This window comes from Carex rostrata, chromosome 2 (genome assembly GCF_964058835.1).
Source record: "Carex rostrata chromosome 2, lpCarRost1.2, whole genome shotgun sequence".
NCBI classification, from domain to species: Eukaryota; Viridiplantae; Streptophyta; class Magnoliopsida; order Poales; family Cyperaceae; genus Carex; species Carex rostrata.
In genome coordinates, this window is record NC_135919.1 from 6,625,356 (window position 1) to 6,639,265 (window position 13,910).

Consider the following 13,910-nt stretch of genomic DNA (forward strand, 5'->3'; position numbering starts at 1 on the left):
AAAACGCGTGAGAAAGAGAAGAGGAGCGGGAGGAGGTGGGGTTATGATTTTACTGGTGAAGAAGAGGAGCGGGAGGAGGTGCGATTTAGGTTTGACTGAGAGAAAGGGTGATCATATGTGTGTGTGTGTGAGAGAGAGAGAGAGCGCTCAGGGGTTTCGGAGGGACATCACATTGACACTAAGCATTTTTATTTACGTCTTTAATTATAGTTCATGTAATTAAAGCTCTCGCTTGTTGGTGTTCAAAAAAGATTTTTTGAGGTGTTCCTACTCGTGCAGTTTTGTTATATCTTAATTGAGAATTGAATCCAAATTCTCATTAACATAGTAACATCAAATGAAACTCTAACAATTAGGCTACAAATACACATTTATTATTTATAAAGAAAGCTAAACTATATAAAAACTTAAAAACAAAATTATTAAATTTTAATATACATAATGATTTTTAATATTATAAGAGTGGCTTAGCATCTCATAACATACACATAGATTCACCTATGCTAAAGTGAACACATATTACATGAATATGAATACGAATAAATATCATCATATAAAAATGAATACGACGATCTTCTCTGAGAAAAGAAGTTTACGAACCTTCATTTCCTCCACGTATCCGATACATGTTTATATTATATTTTTACATTTTCTTTAGCAAATATTGATATACAATTGATTAGATGCAAACATTAAAATTTATAAGATCCTCGTCAAAAAGTACTTGTGATAAATTGCAGCAAAACATTACAATTACAAGAAAATCTAAAATAAATTTCCATTGCCGGGATTTGAACCCGGGTCGCCTGGGTGAAAGCCAGGTATCCTAACCGGACTAGACGACAATGGATTTGTGATTATAATTTATTTTATCTTATCTAATTCTTATAACTTACTCACACCCTGATTACCGCCGGAATCGTATCTCTGCGGAGCTGTGATGAGTTTTTAATCTGGTCCGTTTATTTTAAATCTAGCGGACCAGATCAGATCTTGTCCGAATTGAAAAAATTCTCAAAATTTGCCCTGCCCTTTTTCTGCCCGTTCGCTTCAAAACGAACGGACTAGATTAAAAGCTCTCCGCAGAGGATACGATTCCGATTAGCGCCCACCCTAACTGAGCTCGCTCGCTCGCTCACTCTCTTTTTTACTTTTTTCGAAAGCTCGGTAGAGGCTACAACTTTTTGAAAGCTCGCTCTCTTTCACTTTCTCTCTCTGACTGACTCGCTCCCTCTTCAATGGCGATGGCGTGCCATCGTCTCCACTCGCTTTGGGGAAGTCTCCACGGGGCAAGTGCAAGCTACTTTCATTCCGGCCGGGCTATCCAACTTAAAAGCCGCCTTTTCCAGTTTCCTTCACGATTAAAGTTTCTTCAAATTGGCATCGTCAGAAATGTAATTCCTCCGATATATTTTTCTACCTTTCTTTTTATTCATAATACGTCAGCTGTTAACAGATATGCAATAAGATACCTTACATTTCACACGTTGCCTGTAGTCTGCTTGTACAGTTCAATACTGAACCAATTGCTTTTCCAGTTTTCCCTTTTCTTTTATTTATGTTTTATTAGCTTTTCCCTCATGGATTTCATACCTCTGTTACTGATATATGTCCAAACCACAGTATCAAGGGATAATTGTGCCAAAATTATGCTCGATTTAGGATTTATCTGAATTAAAGGTTAATTGGTACTTGACAATAATTTGGTTAAAATTTAGCCTGATTGAACATTGAAGGAACACTGCCATACTAGTAGCAATTGCAAATGTGGACTTCTTGTTTAGCATTTTAATTCACTAATATGGACTAGCTTAATGAATTCGTCTTACTTAGGGTTATTCAACTGTTTCAATTACCAAGCAACCAGATCCAGCCACTAGTTGTTCTCTGGAAGAGACTGCACATATTCCGAAGCAAAAAGGTCTCTCAGGTCCCACTGAACTGGCACTCTCCAATGGTAGGGTGATGCTTGTTGACGGGACATCCCTTATGTATAGAGCTTACTACAAACTTTTAGGTACTTAATTATGATAACATTTAACTGATTCAATTTTTCTTGAATATTAATTGAGAAAGTTAAGTTTTATTACCCTCATGAATGATTGAAATTTACAAACTCTAGCTGATATTGGTACATTCCATAACCTTTATTGAAGGTACTGTTAGATTTTATGGACTTCGCAGAAATTAATTTGCCCTCAGTCCTACATGAAAGTATGAAACATCAATTATGCACAGAATACTGATGAAACCAAGGATAGGGAAAATATTGCCAAACCAGACCAACACATACAGAAATGCTCATAATAATCTTGATTTGTTGGATTTTTTATTTATTTATTTGAAGCATGATTAGCATGTTTCTATGAAGAAATAACCAAGCATACCCATAGGGTGTATACTCTGCAAAATGTATGGGTTACTCTGAATACCTTGAAAAATTGAGTAATAATTTTTTCAACTCCTCCCAACACTAGTTGCTATATGAGACACCAAAAGGTCTCTTCTTTTCTTTCTATATCTCTATGCATAATTGGAGAAAATTGGAGGGTAAGTGTGTCATGTTCGTAAAGTTTAGGAGAGGGCCCACCTGAACATAAACATGATCTAACCTGACTTTTGTAAAAGGTAAACTACATAATATGTCAGCTAGCTGAACCCAACCTGCTCATTTTGTAACCTGAGCCACCCATGACTCGAACTTTACCACCTGACATGACATTTTGATCTGTTGTACTGAACTTACAACAGATAATAATACTACTTGATTCCAACTTTAAATGGCCTAAAGCCAAACTGAATCCAAACCAGAACCCACCAAAGCCAAAAACCTATTCAATCCAGGATGAAACATTATCTGAATCAAAACCAACCTGCACCTGAGATGATCTGATGTAAACGACCCGAGCCCTAAAAAACTTGTCCTGACAACCCTACATATAGTGAGAACTTAAATTGACCCAATTTGATCTGGATTGGACCCTCTTGTTTGCCAATCCTAGGATTATGTGGTACTTATTTTCCATGTTCAGTAGGAACTTGGAAATATTTCTTGTTTTGCATAACATAGATCATAGTCTGCTGTTTAGCAGCATATGTGAAATATTCCTCACTTTTGTTGTCTAATCATTGTATGGATACATAGCAAGGCTGTCGCATGAAGACAGCCGCATCAGATATGCTGATGGAAATGGAGATTGGGTTCTTACCATTTTTAGAGTTCTCAATTTAGTAAGCCCTCTTTCTTTTCTCCCTTATAAATTATTATCCTCTTTTGATGTATGAAAACTGCTTCACTGTGGTCCATACCTTTTGGACTATAAAACACTGGTAACTTTGCAGTGTTCAATATTATCTCACGGGCTAATTTCTTGCAGTTATTGGATGTTTTGGAGTTCTTGCCTACGCATGTTGCAGTATGTTATTATGTTTTTTTTTTTTTTATTGTCTTAGATTTCTTCAGTATTTCTTTAATTCTAAACATTTTGGAGAAGTGTTATAATGGAGTTGAAATCCCTTGCAGGTGGTGTTTGACCATGATGGTGAGAAAATGTTGCACTTTCACACTTCAATTTTTTTTTTAAATTGACCCTTTGAATTCCAAAGTTTTTCTTTTCCATATTGTTCCTCTGTTGTGTTGTTTTTTTTTTTTTTTTTGTGTATATTTAGGCCTAAACATTAACAAATTGGACCAAGGAACCCCAATAGATGCTTACTATTACCTGTATTGTACTGTACTATCAGGTCATGTTGACTTAGTGAAAGAAATAATACATTACTACTAAAAAATAAGTCGCATAAGAGTGGGCCCTGCATTTTATTTTTCTTTGTACTCATTTTTTTTTCAGGAGTTCCGTATGGTAATGGTAATAATAATACTGGTACACTGCGACTAAATCATGGCAAAGGTAAGATGACTCCATGCAACTTGTCAAATCCCTTTCTAACTGTCAGTAAACAATCTTTCTCTTTTTACAAGAGTGAATAAACCTATTTCGCAAGCACTTTCGCAACAGTATTCATTTAGACGAGCTGTATTGAAAAGGCCAAGTGGCCAATAACTTTTTTTTCTAGAATTTCTTCTTTGTTTCCAAGATGTTCAATTTGGTTATGTGCTTTTCTCATCTCCTAGTTCATAATACCTTGAATCTGGTACTATTATCAATCAAGTGAATGTTATTCTGATGGGCTCAGAACAAAATAAGGGGAAGTTAAGAATTGAATAAAATTAATTATAGTAGTCTTTCCTTCAAAGACTTATTGTGAATACTCTGGCACAAAGCATGGATCAGACATCTGAATTTAACCAGCATTCAACTGTATGGTACCTTACAGACACTAATAGAGGTCATCCAAGGGGTTACTTGGCCGTAATTTGATGTTTTAGTCCCAAACTAAGCTTCAATGGGTTAAACATTCCACTCTTACAGGTATCACAACCCTATAGCATAATCCATGGGACTGCATCTTGTAAACAATTTTTTTCTCTATTTTTAATATTTCTAACTGTCTTTCATATGCTTTTTTATACGAAGGTCTAACATTTCGGCACATGTTGTATTCAAAATACAAGGCCAATCGCACACCTACACCTGACACTGTGGTACAGGCCCTTCAGTACGTAAAAGCTTCTATTAAGGCATTGTCAATTAAAGTTATTGAGGTAAATCATGTGGTTTTAATTAATGCTAGTAGTGGTACTGCTTATATATAACCAAAGTGAAAGTAAATCATGTGGTTTTAATTAATTCTAGTAGTGGTACTGCTTATATATAACTAAAGTGAAAGCCTGTAGACCTATATTCTGTATCGAAATCTAGCAACATCATCCTTGATTTAGGTTTTTTTTGAACTAATAATTAAATGATGAGATTGTTATGCAACTCAAAAAATTAGAATAGAGCATAGAAAGAGGCAGAGATAAAGAAATAAAGAAAAAGGAGGGATTACAATATTAGGATGGAGCAGAGAAAAATCTGAATTACAATATACTCTGCATAAACATAAGTAGTCTTTAGTATGCAAGATTTACCATAAAGTGAAGCAAATCACAATCAAATAAATAACCAATCTTGACTTGCAACTATGAAGAACCTTTTAAATTAAATTCAGAACATACTGCATCAGATTGTACCGGTACTGGTGCTAAATAATTGAACTCATCCTTTTTTTTTAATTTTCACTTTTGTAGGTTCCAGGAGTCGAAGCAGATGATGTGATTGGTACATTAGCTGTTAACAGCATTTCTGCTGGTTATAGGGTTGGTTTCTTTCCTTGGTCTGGTGCCATTGTGTAACCTTGCTTGGTCAGTACAATGCATTGTTTCAGGACCCATTGAGCTTTTACCATATAATGAGCAAAGATGAAAAAAAAAAAAGAATTGAACTTAGCCCAATCAGTAAATATTAGAATCACTCTAAATCATGACTGGCATAGTAGTGAGAGGTATAAGAACTTCTAATACAGTTTTATTTCTCATGAAACAGCCTTTTGTCATTATATATTATATTAGAGGATTTCTGATTCATCCTTTCAATTTCTTAAATAATAGTATTTATCTGTATTAAAAATGATTCACCATATAACCCTGTAAAACACAAGAAATATTCTTCCTCCACAAAACAGAAAATGTTAAATATATCCTGTGCCTCTTTTTCCTTAAGATGCACAAACTATCCTTTCTGAAAATTTTAATAATAATGGGAGGGGTGAAAATGTGCCTTTGTCAGGTGGGATGGGGTTGGGGGTTGCAGTACTTGATTTTGTTACAGGGATTTTATATACTTTTGATGAGCTTGTGCGGATTTTTTTTCCAGGTGCGAGTGGTCTCTCCAGATAAAGATTTCTTTCAAATCTTATCACCATCTCTTCGCCTTCTGAGAATAGCTACTCGTGGATCCCAGTCAGTATCCATAATATATTCTCTCTATTTATTTTGGTATCTGTATGCTTCATTGCATATGTACCTTTGTTATACTTGCACAAATTCTCTACAATGAGAGTTCTTTGTGCTGACGAATTCTGTGGAACAAGCACTTAATCACACCACTAAACTTAACTCAAATCCTCATTTCTGCTATTAACCCTCAGTCAAGGCTCAGTAACTTCATTATGACTTTCAATATTGGGGAAGTGAGTACATTTCTTATTGACAAAGCAAAAACTTTTTAATTTGGTTCTGTCAGTAGCAAAAATTGCTTTATGAACATTGAGTACCAATTTTCTCAAATTTGGTATTAAGCCACAATAATTGATACCATGCTATATATTTGATTTAACATGAATATGAGGTTGTGACTGGTTTTGAGTACGCATAGGATGGTGTCTTTCGGGATGGAAGATTTTCAAAAGCGGTTTGGGAACCTGACACCGTCTCAGTTTGTAGATGTCATTTCTCTTGCCGGTGATGCCTCTGACAACATACCAGGCACTCTCTCTCTCTCTCTCTCTCTCTCTCAGCTTTGTTCTTTTTTCTTATTAATGGTTGCATATCTTTTTAGTCGTGAATTTCATAACTGTGAAATTTAAGTGTTGATGATCCTGATCTTTACCAATTACTACTGGTTCCCTCCAAATAGCAGTCGTTTCATACCAAATTTACTTAGTCAAAGCTCATTTAATTGCCTCAGTCGTGGAGAAAGATCAACTTTATCCAATTCTCTTTGATCAGTTCGCAACCGTACAACATGTCGTAATTATCTGGCCCAAGGTCTAGATAGAAAAAAAAAGTGGCAGAAATTTTATTTTCTTAGTATCTTTTATGGTTTTCAGGGGTTGAGGGAATCGGAGAAGTAAAAGCCGTGAATCTCATATCAAAATTTGGTATGTCAATTTGTTTCATTTTCATTTTATTCTGTATTCATGTATACTTTTGGGTTCATTTTCTCTGTCTTGCAATTTTGTTTTATTTTATTTTTAGAAAAAAAAGAACTAAAAAGAAAATAAGGAAGCCAAGCAAGTCCAAATTGAGTAAAATGACCATAATCGGAACACTATTACAATAGAATGCTAATTTATTACATTCATTACAACTATTGAGCTTTAAAAAAGGTGGCAAGCTCTTGCCTACCCTTGGAGAATTTTCAAGTACTATGCATTCCCCTGTGTGTCATTCTTGCCATGCAAAACTTGGGAAACACCAGAATTACATCTTGTAAACATAAAATATGTTCTATGCTCTTCACCATTTAAACAGAAGAATTATAGTTTTTGTACTTGTGAAGAAATTAGGGAAGTGGTCTTTATTTGATGCTGTACATCTTTTAGCAGTGCAATTTATATACTTCTGATTCAACAGGGTTTATATGATTTTCAATGTTTGTAAAAGAATTAATGAGGTTATTGTTATAAAAAGAGAAAGTAAATTGAACTTATGCTTTGGATACGTTTTACTTGATGGATAGGTTCATTGGAGAATCTGCTTAATTCTGTGGATCAAGTTGAGGAGGAAAAACTTAAACAGGTTTACTTTTAAGTAAAATTTTCCTTAAGAGAGCCCAAAACTTTATGCCTCTATCATTTTCACACATCATGAAATGAAGTTAATTGCAAGAAATTGGCCATGTTAGTTGATTTATAGATACCCCTGTCCAAACAGAGTTAATTCTAATTCATTTGCATGCATTTAGAGAAACTTAAAAGGTGATATTAAAGGACAGACCACCTTTATTCGTTTTACTTTTATTTCAATATACAATTTCAATTTTTCTGATTGTGAAGACATAAAAGTAGCACCAATTTTGGAGGCATTTGATTCCTCTTTCTCATATGTATCCTCTGAAAATCTGTTCCCATAAATGCATGGTTTCAATGAAGTTTGCTAATTTTCTAGCTGCCCTAAGTCAAATTCTAATTGATCCCAAAAACTCTAATCGCGGTGCATATTTCTGCATATGTGCACAATTTTATCAGTCTATCTGTATTGCAACTTAATACCAACCATGCTAGGAAGCAAGATAGAGAAATAGATAAAATGGCAAAAGTTTCCAAATTGTTCGACTTGTAATGCTTTGGTTTTCATGCATGCGTTGCACTCCTATCTGTTTGATGATATAGGCCAGTTAATTTCGATGTGATACGTTTGAAATATTTTACAGGCACTGATATCAAAATCTGATCAAGCCCGTCTTAGCAAACAATTGGTAAATTTTAAGTTGCTGCCCTCATATTTGAGGGAAATATCAGTTGTCAGATTTTTTTTTTCTATCTTTAATTCTTAGCGGATTATTTTATTCATCTTTTTTTTTTCTTATGAAATTTGCAGGCAACTTTAAGATCAGATCTGCCATCATACATGGTTCCTTTTGAGACATCAGATATTCTATTTCACAAGCCCGAGGTACAAAATAAAATAAATTTGCAATAAAACATACAACAGATTCAAAAACAAACTTCCAAAGAAGGCCTTGCAAAAGTTAGTTTTTAAGCAAGTCAATTGCAATTTGATGTGGCTCGCAAAATAAGCAATTGTTTTTGCAATAAAAAATGTAATTGCCAACTTTGGCATTTGCAATTGCTTTGCAGTTGCAAATGGAGATACTCAGAATCCAATTGTTATTACTTTGTCTTTATAATATATTTGTGTCATTTTTATTGATAAAAGAAATAACATGGCATCATTCAAGATAGGTTATATGAGATTCCAATTGTTATTACTTTGTCTTTATAATATATTTGTGTCATTTTTATTGACGAATTAAACTAGTTGTGTTTAAGGCGAAGTAATGTCAGTAACTGTCTTTCTGAATGATGTGTTATTTGCAATTTAGTAATTTTATTTCTTTTTAGAAAAATTTTTCTTTTATTATGTATGTTTTTCTCAGGATAATGGAGAAAAATTCATAACTCTCTTAAGAGCATTGGGAGCATATGCTGAGGGCTTCAACACAAATTCAGTCATTTTGAGAGCTTCTAAGCTCTGGACAAGGCTCGACACATAAAATAATATCTAAGAGAATCAGCAATCTTCTGGCAAAAATGAAGAGATGAAATCAATGTCAGTTGTGTTCTCCTACAATTTGGCATCTCATTTTGGCACTGCCAGGACTTGATCCGTACATATATCAGTGGAACGGGTTTGTCCAGAAAGGGAGCTCTCCGGGGTCGTTCAAATTCTACTTCTTTTATCCTGAAAAAGCTAGCAGAAACAACAAATTTGAAAAGGCAGAGAATTTTGTAATACAAAATGAACTCATTGGTCGTTAAAGGATAACATTTTTTTTCTTCCAATTATTTTAGTCCAACTGCATTTATTACTAATTATTTCAAGTAGGAAAAATGTGTTTTTTTTTTAATGAATGTTCTAGGATTTTTTTCTTTTCTTTTGTTGATAGTAAACGTTCGTCTCTGATGAAGCATACCAAAACATTATTATGTCCGGCAAATTCTTAGACCATTACATCAGTAATGGCGTCCCCAATTTCAATAAGAGTTGAGTCTCGACAAGAGATCTAAACCATTGGAGTTCACAACTCTTTTAAATATTACATAAACAATAACCAGGAATTAGTTAGGTTAATTTTTGGGCAGATTTAAGTACCGTCTGGTAAATATTCCAAAGTCCAAACTGATAATTGTTGAAACTCATATATAGCTTGCAATTATTTTCACTGATGAGTAGGGCTGCACAAAAAATTCGTAGTTTGTGATTCGATTCGAGTTTGATTCGAAAAAGTTAGTAAAAAATTTGATTCAAAATATTTAGAAATTAATTTAAACCAAATTCAAACTGAACCTTGTTTGTTCGAAATAGGTTCGTGAACTATTCTAGTTCGAATCTCAAAGTAACGTGAACCGTTGATTTTTACTAATGACTTAAAAGTTAAAACATAAGGTCGCGCAGCTATAAGTCATAACTCGTAAGTCGTAATCCTTACTCTTAGTTATAAAAGTCTAGATAACTTTCACCTCTCGCTTTCGGCGACTACAATCACTCTTTCTTGTCGTAAAAAAGTTCATAAAAGATTCGAAATTGAGTTCGTAAAAAACTCGATTCGAAATTAATTTAAACCAAACTCAAATTGGAGTAAGTTCAATTTGGTTTGATTCGTTTGCAGCCCTATTGATGAGTACAATCACTATTCTTATTTTTTTTTTCTTTACAACAAATTTATACACATCTTGAAGAAATTCCATCAACATCCCTTAAAGAAACGTTTATTCGTATCCCTGTTTTACTAGTCAAGTGTTTGGTGCACTATAATTTTTCCATCTAATTTATCCCTATATTGGTAAATTTATATTTTTTGGCTTGTCAATTAGTTATCAATTGGACTGAGTAGAGTTTGGTTTTCATAATTTCTGGTGTATTTCCCTCTAACTTTTATCTTTCTGCATTTGCATTTCTGTTATTTGCACAAATTTGACCAAACTGTACAGAAGATTCAAAACTGACCAAATTAAAATCCAGAATGAATCGATCAAATGGGTAATTTAAATTAGTAATTTCTGAAACCTAAACCAAACTCCAATCTAGAATGATTCATTGTACTGTATATCGATCCCTGACACAAAAAACTGACCCAAACATGAAATAACCAAACCAAAATTTAAATTTTCTGTTCATTCTCTGATCCTTGAAAACTGCAACATAAATTAATGTTCTGTAGCTACACTAGTAAATGATATTCTTGGTGACCTTCTTTGTACATAAATGTTTTGTAGCTACACTGGTACTGCATTGTCTGAACCAAGAAGGTTCAGCACTTTGGTAGCTTTTATAAGGTACTGCATTGACTGATTGATGCAAGACACTTTGTTGCCTCAATACTCCAATAGAGAGCAATGAAGGAATAGGACATGAAGGCGCTTCTATGCCACTTGACGCAAGCACACGCAGAAACAACAACAATATCATGTAAATATGAACTCAGAGCTAATAATATATTATGAGTGAGGCTATGGTACTATATGCATAGCGTGGATTGATCCGTACTACGGATCAATATTTTTCTTTTTAAAATTCTAACGGTCGATCTGAACCGTTCAACATGGTCTTCGTTTGAATATGTACTAGTAAACTAAATCTTATATTTTTTAGAATTATTTTACTATTTTTTTAGATGGATAGTGTTAAAGGAAAAAAATAATAGTAATAATAGTTTTAATTAGGTAATAGCTGAAATTAGATAATAGTTGTTATTTCCTATTCTAGATTTTCTTTTGTCTATATATCTGTACATAATGATTTATTAGAATATACAGAAATTTCCACTTTCATGGTATCGCCGCACTGTTTTGTAGCGCCGCACTGTTCATCCATCGTACTGTAGCATCCTACTGTTCCGAGCACTGTAGCACTGCGTGTTACTGTAGCTCTAATCAGCCCAAATCTGATTCGCAAGTTGTGTGATCCGATTTTACCACACAAAGACTGCTCTCTCACATCGCTCTCAAATTCTAGATTCTAATGGAGATTGATTCAGATTTTAGGTGCTTGAAATATGTGCAGTGTCATTATTGCAAAGAGTGGAGTCACATGAAGTGGGACTGCTTGAAGCGCCCCAAAGGTTCTCCACTCCCTCCTCATGCTCAGGTGGCCCTTATCGATCAATCACCCTGCGAACGCTCCATTTTAGATGAAGTTACTACAATTGTTCAGCGACTTGAGCAGTTGGTTTCACTCGTGCCGACATGACCTCTCAGACACAGATTCCAAGGGCTACTTTAGCCCACTCAGGTATGATATCCAATTGTTTTGTAGCATCAAGACCATCATGGATTATTGATTCAGGTGCTACTGACCATATGACTGGTAACAAAAGTATATTGTCAGGACTTACTACTACCTCACAACCACCTGTCCAAATAGCCAATGGTTCTACCTGTAATATTGAAGGAATTGGATCCACCTAGATTTCACAAAATATGCCCTTATCATCCGTCTTATATGTCCCTTCCTTTCCTGAAAATCTTTTGTCTGTAAGCAAAATAGCAGAACAGCTATATTGCTCAGTTACCTTCACTCCAACTAAATGCACCTTTCAGGAACTAGGGACGAACAGGTTGATTGGTACTGCATACAAGGACAATGGTTTGTATTGCATGGAGAGCTCACCTCAACGAGTGGCATACTTGAGTACTAGGAGTGCTAAGGAGGTTCATTATCAGTTGGGGCATCCATCTCTCCAGGTTTTGAAGAAGATACGTCCTGAATTTCAGTCTATCTCAGAATTAGTTTGTGAGTCCTGTATCTAGGGAAAGCATGTCCGTGCTTCTCACCCACCTAGAGTCATTAGTCGGTCTGACAGTATTTTTGCATTAGTGCATTCTGATGTATGGGGTCCTTGTCTGGTTAAATCTATATCAGATTCTCGATATTTTGTTACTTTTGGGGATGATTTCTCTCGTGCTACTTGGATCTTTATTATTAAATCTAGACAAGAAATCTTTGCAAAATTTTCAGCCTTTTGTTCTTTGTAAAAACTTAGTTTAAAACTACTGTTAAAACTCTTCGTAGTGACAATGCGAAAGAATATTTTACAAAATAATTTGTGCAATATACGATTGATAATGGTATCATCCATGAATCATCATGTGCTTATACACCCCAACAAAATGGAGTAGCCAAACAAAATAATAGACATATTCTTGAGGTAGCTCGTACTATGATGATTCATGGACATGTTCCTCATCACTTTTGGACATATGCAATTTTGACCGCGTGTTACCTGATAAATCGCATGCCATCTTCTGTACTTGATGGTGCAATACCATATAATGTCCTGTACCCGTCTGCACCTTTATTTTTTGTTCCACCTAAGATTTTTGGTTGCGTCTGTTATGTGTATGATATCCGACCAGGCCATACAAAACTTGATCCCAATTCACTACGATGCATCTTTGTAGGCTATTATGGGACTCAAAAAGGTTACCGGTGTTACAATCCTACTCTTAGGCATTATTTTATATCATCTGATGTTACTTTTCTAGAGTTTGTATCCTACTAGTTAGATTCTGAGTCTGGTACTTCTCCCACTCCTGCACCAGTCCTGTCTATTATGAGATATCCTGATATTCTAATTAGTTCTTCTTCAACTCCTGAGAATGATGGGTCACCGACACCTCCTGCGCCTGCTATTACTCAGGTATATACTCGAAGGGGTAAGAAACACCATGTTGGTACTAACTCTATCCATACTATGCAGGATCATGAGACTTGTGCATCTCCTGTGACATTACATATATCACCTGATCCAACCACTGAATCCGAACCTGACCCAACCACTGAATCTGAACCTGACCCAACCACCGACTCTGAACTTAACCCCACCACCGACTCTGAACCTGACCCCACCACCGAATCTACACAATCCCCTACACAAGCTCCTGACCCTCCATCATCTAGTCCACCAATTCCTACCTTTAGCCCTCCACCTCATATCTCAGATCACGATCTTCCTATTGCCCTTTCGCAAAGAATCACACACCTGTACCAGTTATCCCCTCAATCGCTTTTGTACCTATGCAGCCTTATCCACTGATCACCGTGCCTTTACCACCAGTCTTGACAGTTACTTTGTTCCTAAGAATGTGGCAGAGGCTCTGCAACATCTAGGGTGGTTTAGTGCTATGCAAGAGGAAATGTCAGCTATGTGGAAAAATGAAACTTGGGATCTCTGTCCTCTCTCTCCTGGTAAACAAGCAGTTGGTTGCAAATGGGTCTTCACAGTTAAAGTTCATCCCGATGGGTCCCTTCATCGACTTAAAGCTCGGTTGGTTGCCAAAGGTTACTCTCAGTCCTATAGCATTGACTATGATGAAACATTCTCTCATGTTGCCAAGATGGCATCTGTTCGCATCTGCATGGCTCTGGCTACCTCGTCACTGGCCATTATACCAACTCAATGTCAAGAATAACTTTCTCAATGGCATCCTTGAGGAGGAGGTATATATGACTCAACCACCTGGGT

General features: G+C 35.4%; 1 protein-coding gene and 1 non-coding gene across 3 annotated transcripts; one reads left to right on the forward strand and one right to left on the reverse strand.

Annotated features, from left to right (window-relative positions):
- Nucleotides 1-776: 776 nt before the first annotated feature.
- Nucleotides 777-850, reverse strand: TRNAE-UUC (transfer RNA glutamic acid (anticodon UUC)). The gene has a single exon. It is a non-coding gene; the product is annotated as a tRNA-Glu (tRNA).
- A 270-nt stretch (nucleotides 851-1,120) lies between these two features.
- Nucleotides 1,121-9,305, forward strand: LOC144571761 (5'-3' exonuclease family protein). Of its 2 annotated transcripts, XM_078321133.1 has the most exons (15): nucleotides 1,121-1,394; nucleotides 1,834-2,017; nucleotides 3,146-3,231; nucleotides 3,378-3,416; nucleotides 3,524-3,542; nucleotides 3,849-3,908; nucleotides 4,536-4,663; nucleotides 5,192-5,260; nucleotides 5,817-5,902; nucleotides 6,318-6,427; nucleotides 6,772-6,822; nucleotides 7,404-7,462; nucleotides 8,097-8,141; nucleotides 8,264-8,338; nucleotides 8,823-9,305. In XM_078321133.1, exons 1-15 carry the CDS (start codon nucleotides 1,239-1,241, stop codon nucleotides 8,937-8,939), a joined length of 1,284 nt encoding a protein of 427 aa, XP_078177259.1. In that variant the 5' UTR covers nucleotides 1,121-1,238; the 3' UTR covers nucleotides 8,940-9,305. The 2 variants fall into 2 exon arrangements, with proteins under 2 accessions (XP_078177259.1, XP_078177267.1); XM_078321141.1 differs by lacking the exon at nucleotides 3,849-3,908.
- The last annotated feature ends 4,605 nt before the right edge of the window (nucleotides 9,306-13,910 follow it).

Excerpts from the sequence above, each read along its gene's own strand:
- LOC144571761 (XM_078321133.1), top strand. The coding sequence starts at position 1,239 with ATGGCGATGGCGTGCCATCGTCTCCACTCGCTTTGGGGAAGTCTCCAC. Across the intron at positions 3,909-4,535 it reads GCGACTAAATCATGGCAAAG|GTCTAACATTTCGGCACATG; the intron begins GTAAGATGACTC and ends TTTTATACGAAG. Across the intron at positions 8,339-8,822 it reads TTCTATTTCACAAGCCCGAG|GATAATGGAGAAAAATTCAT; the intron begins GTACAAAATAAA and ends TGTTTTTCTCAG.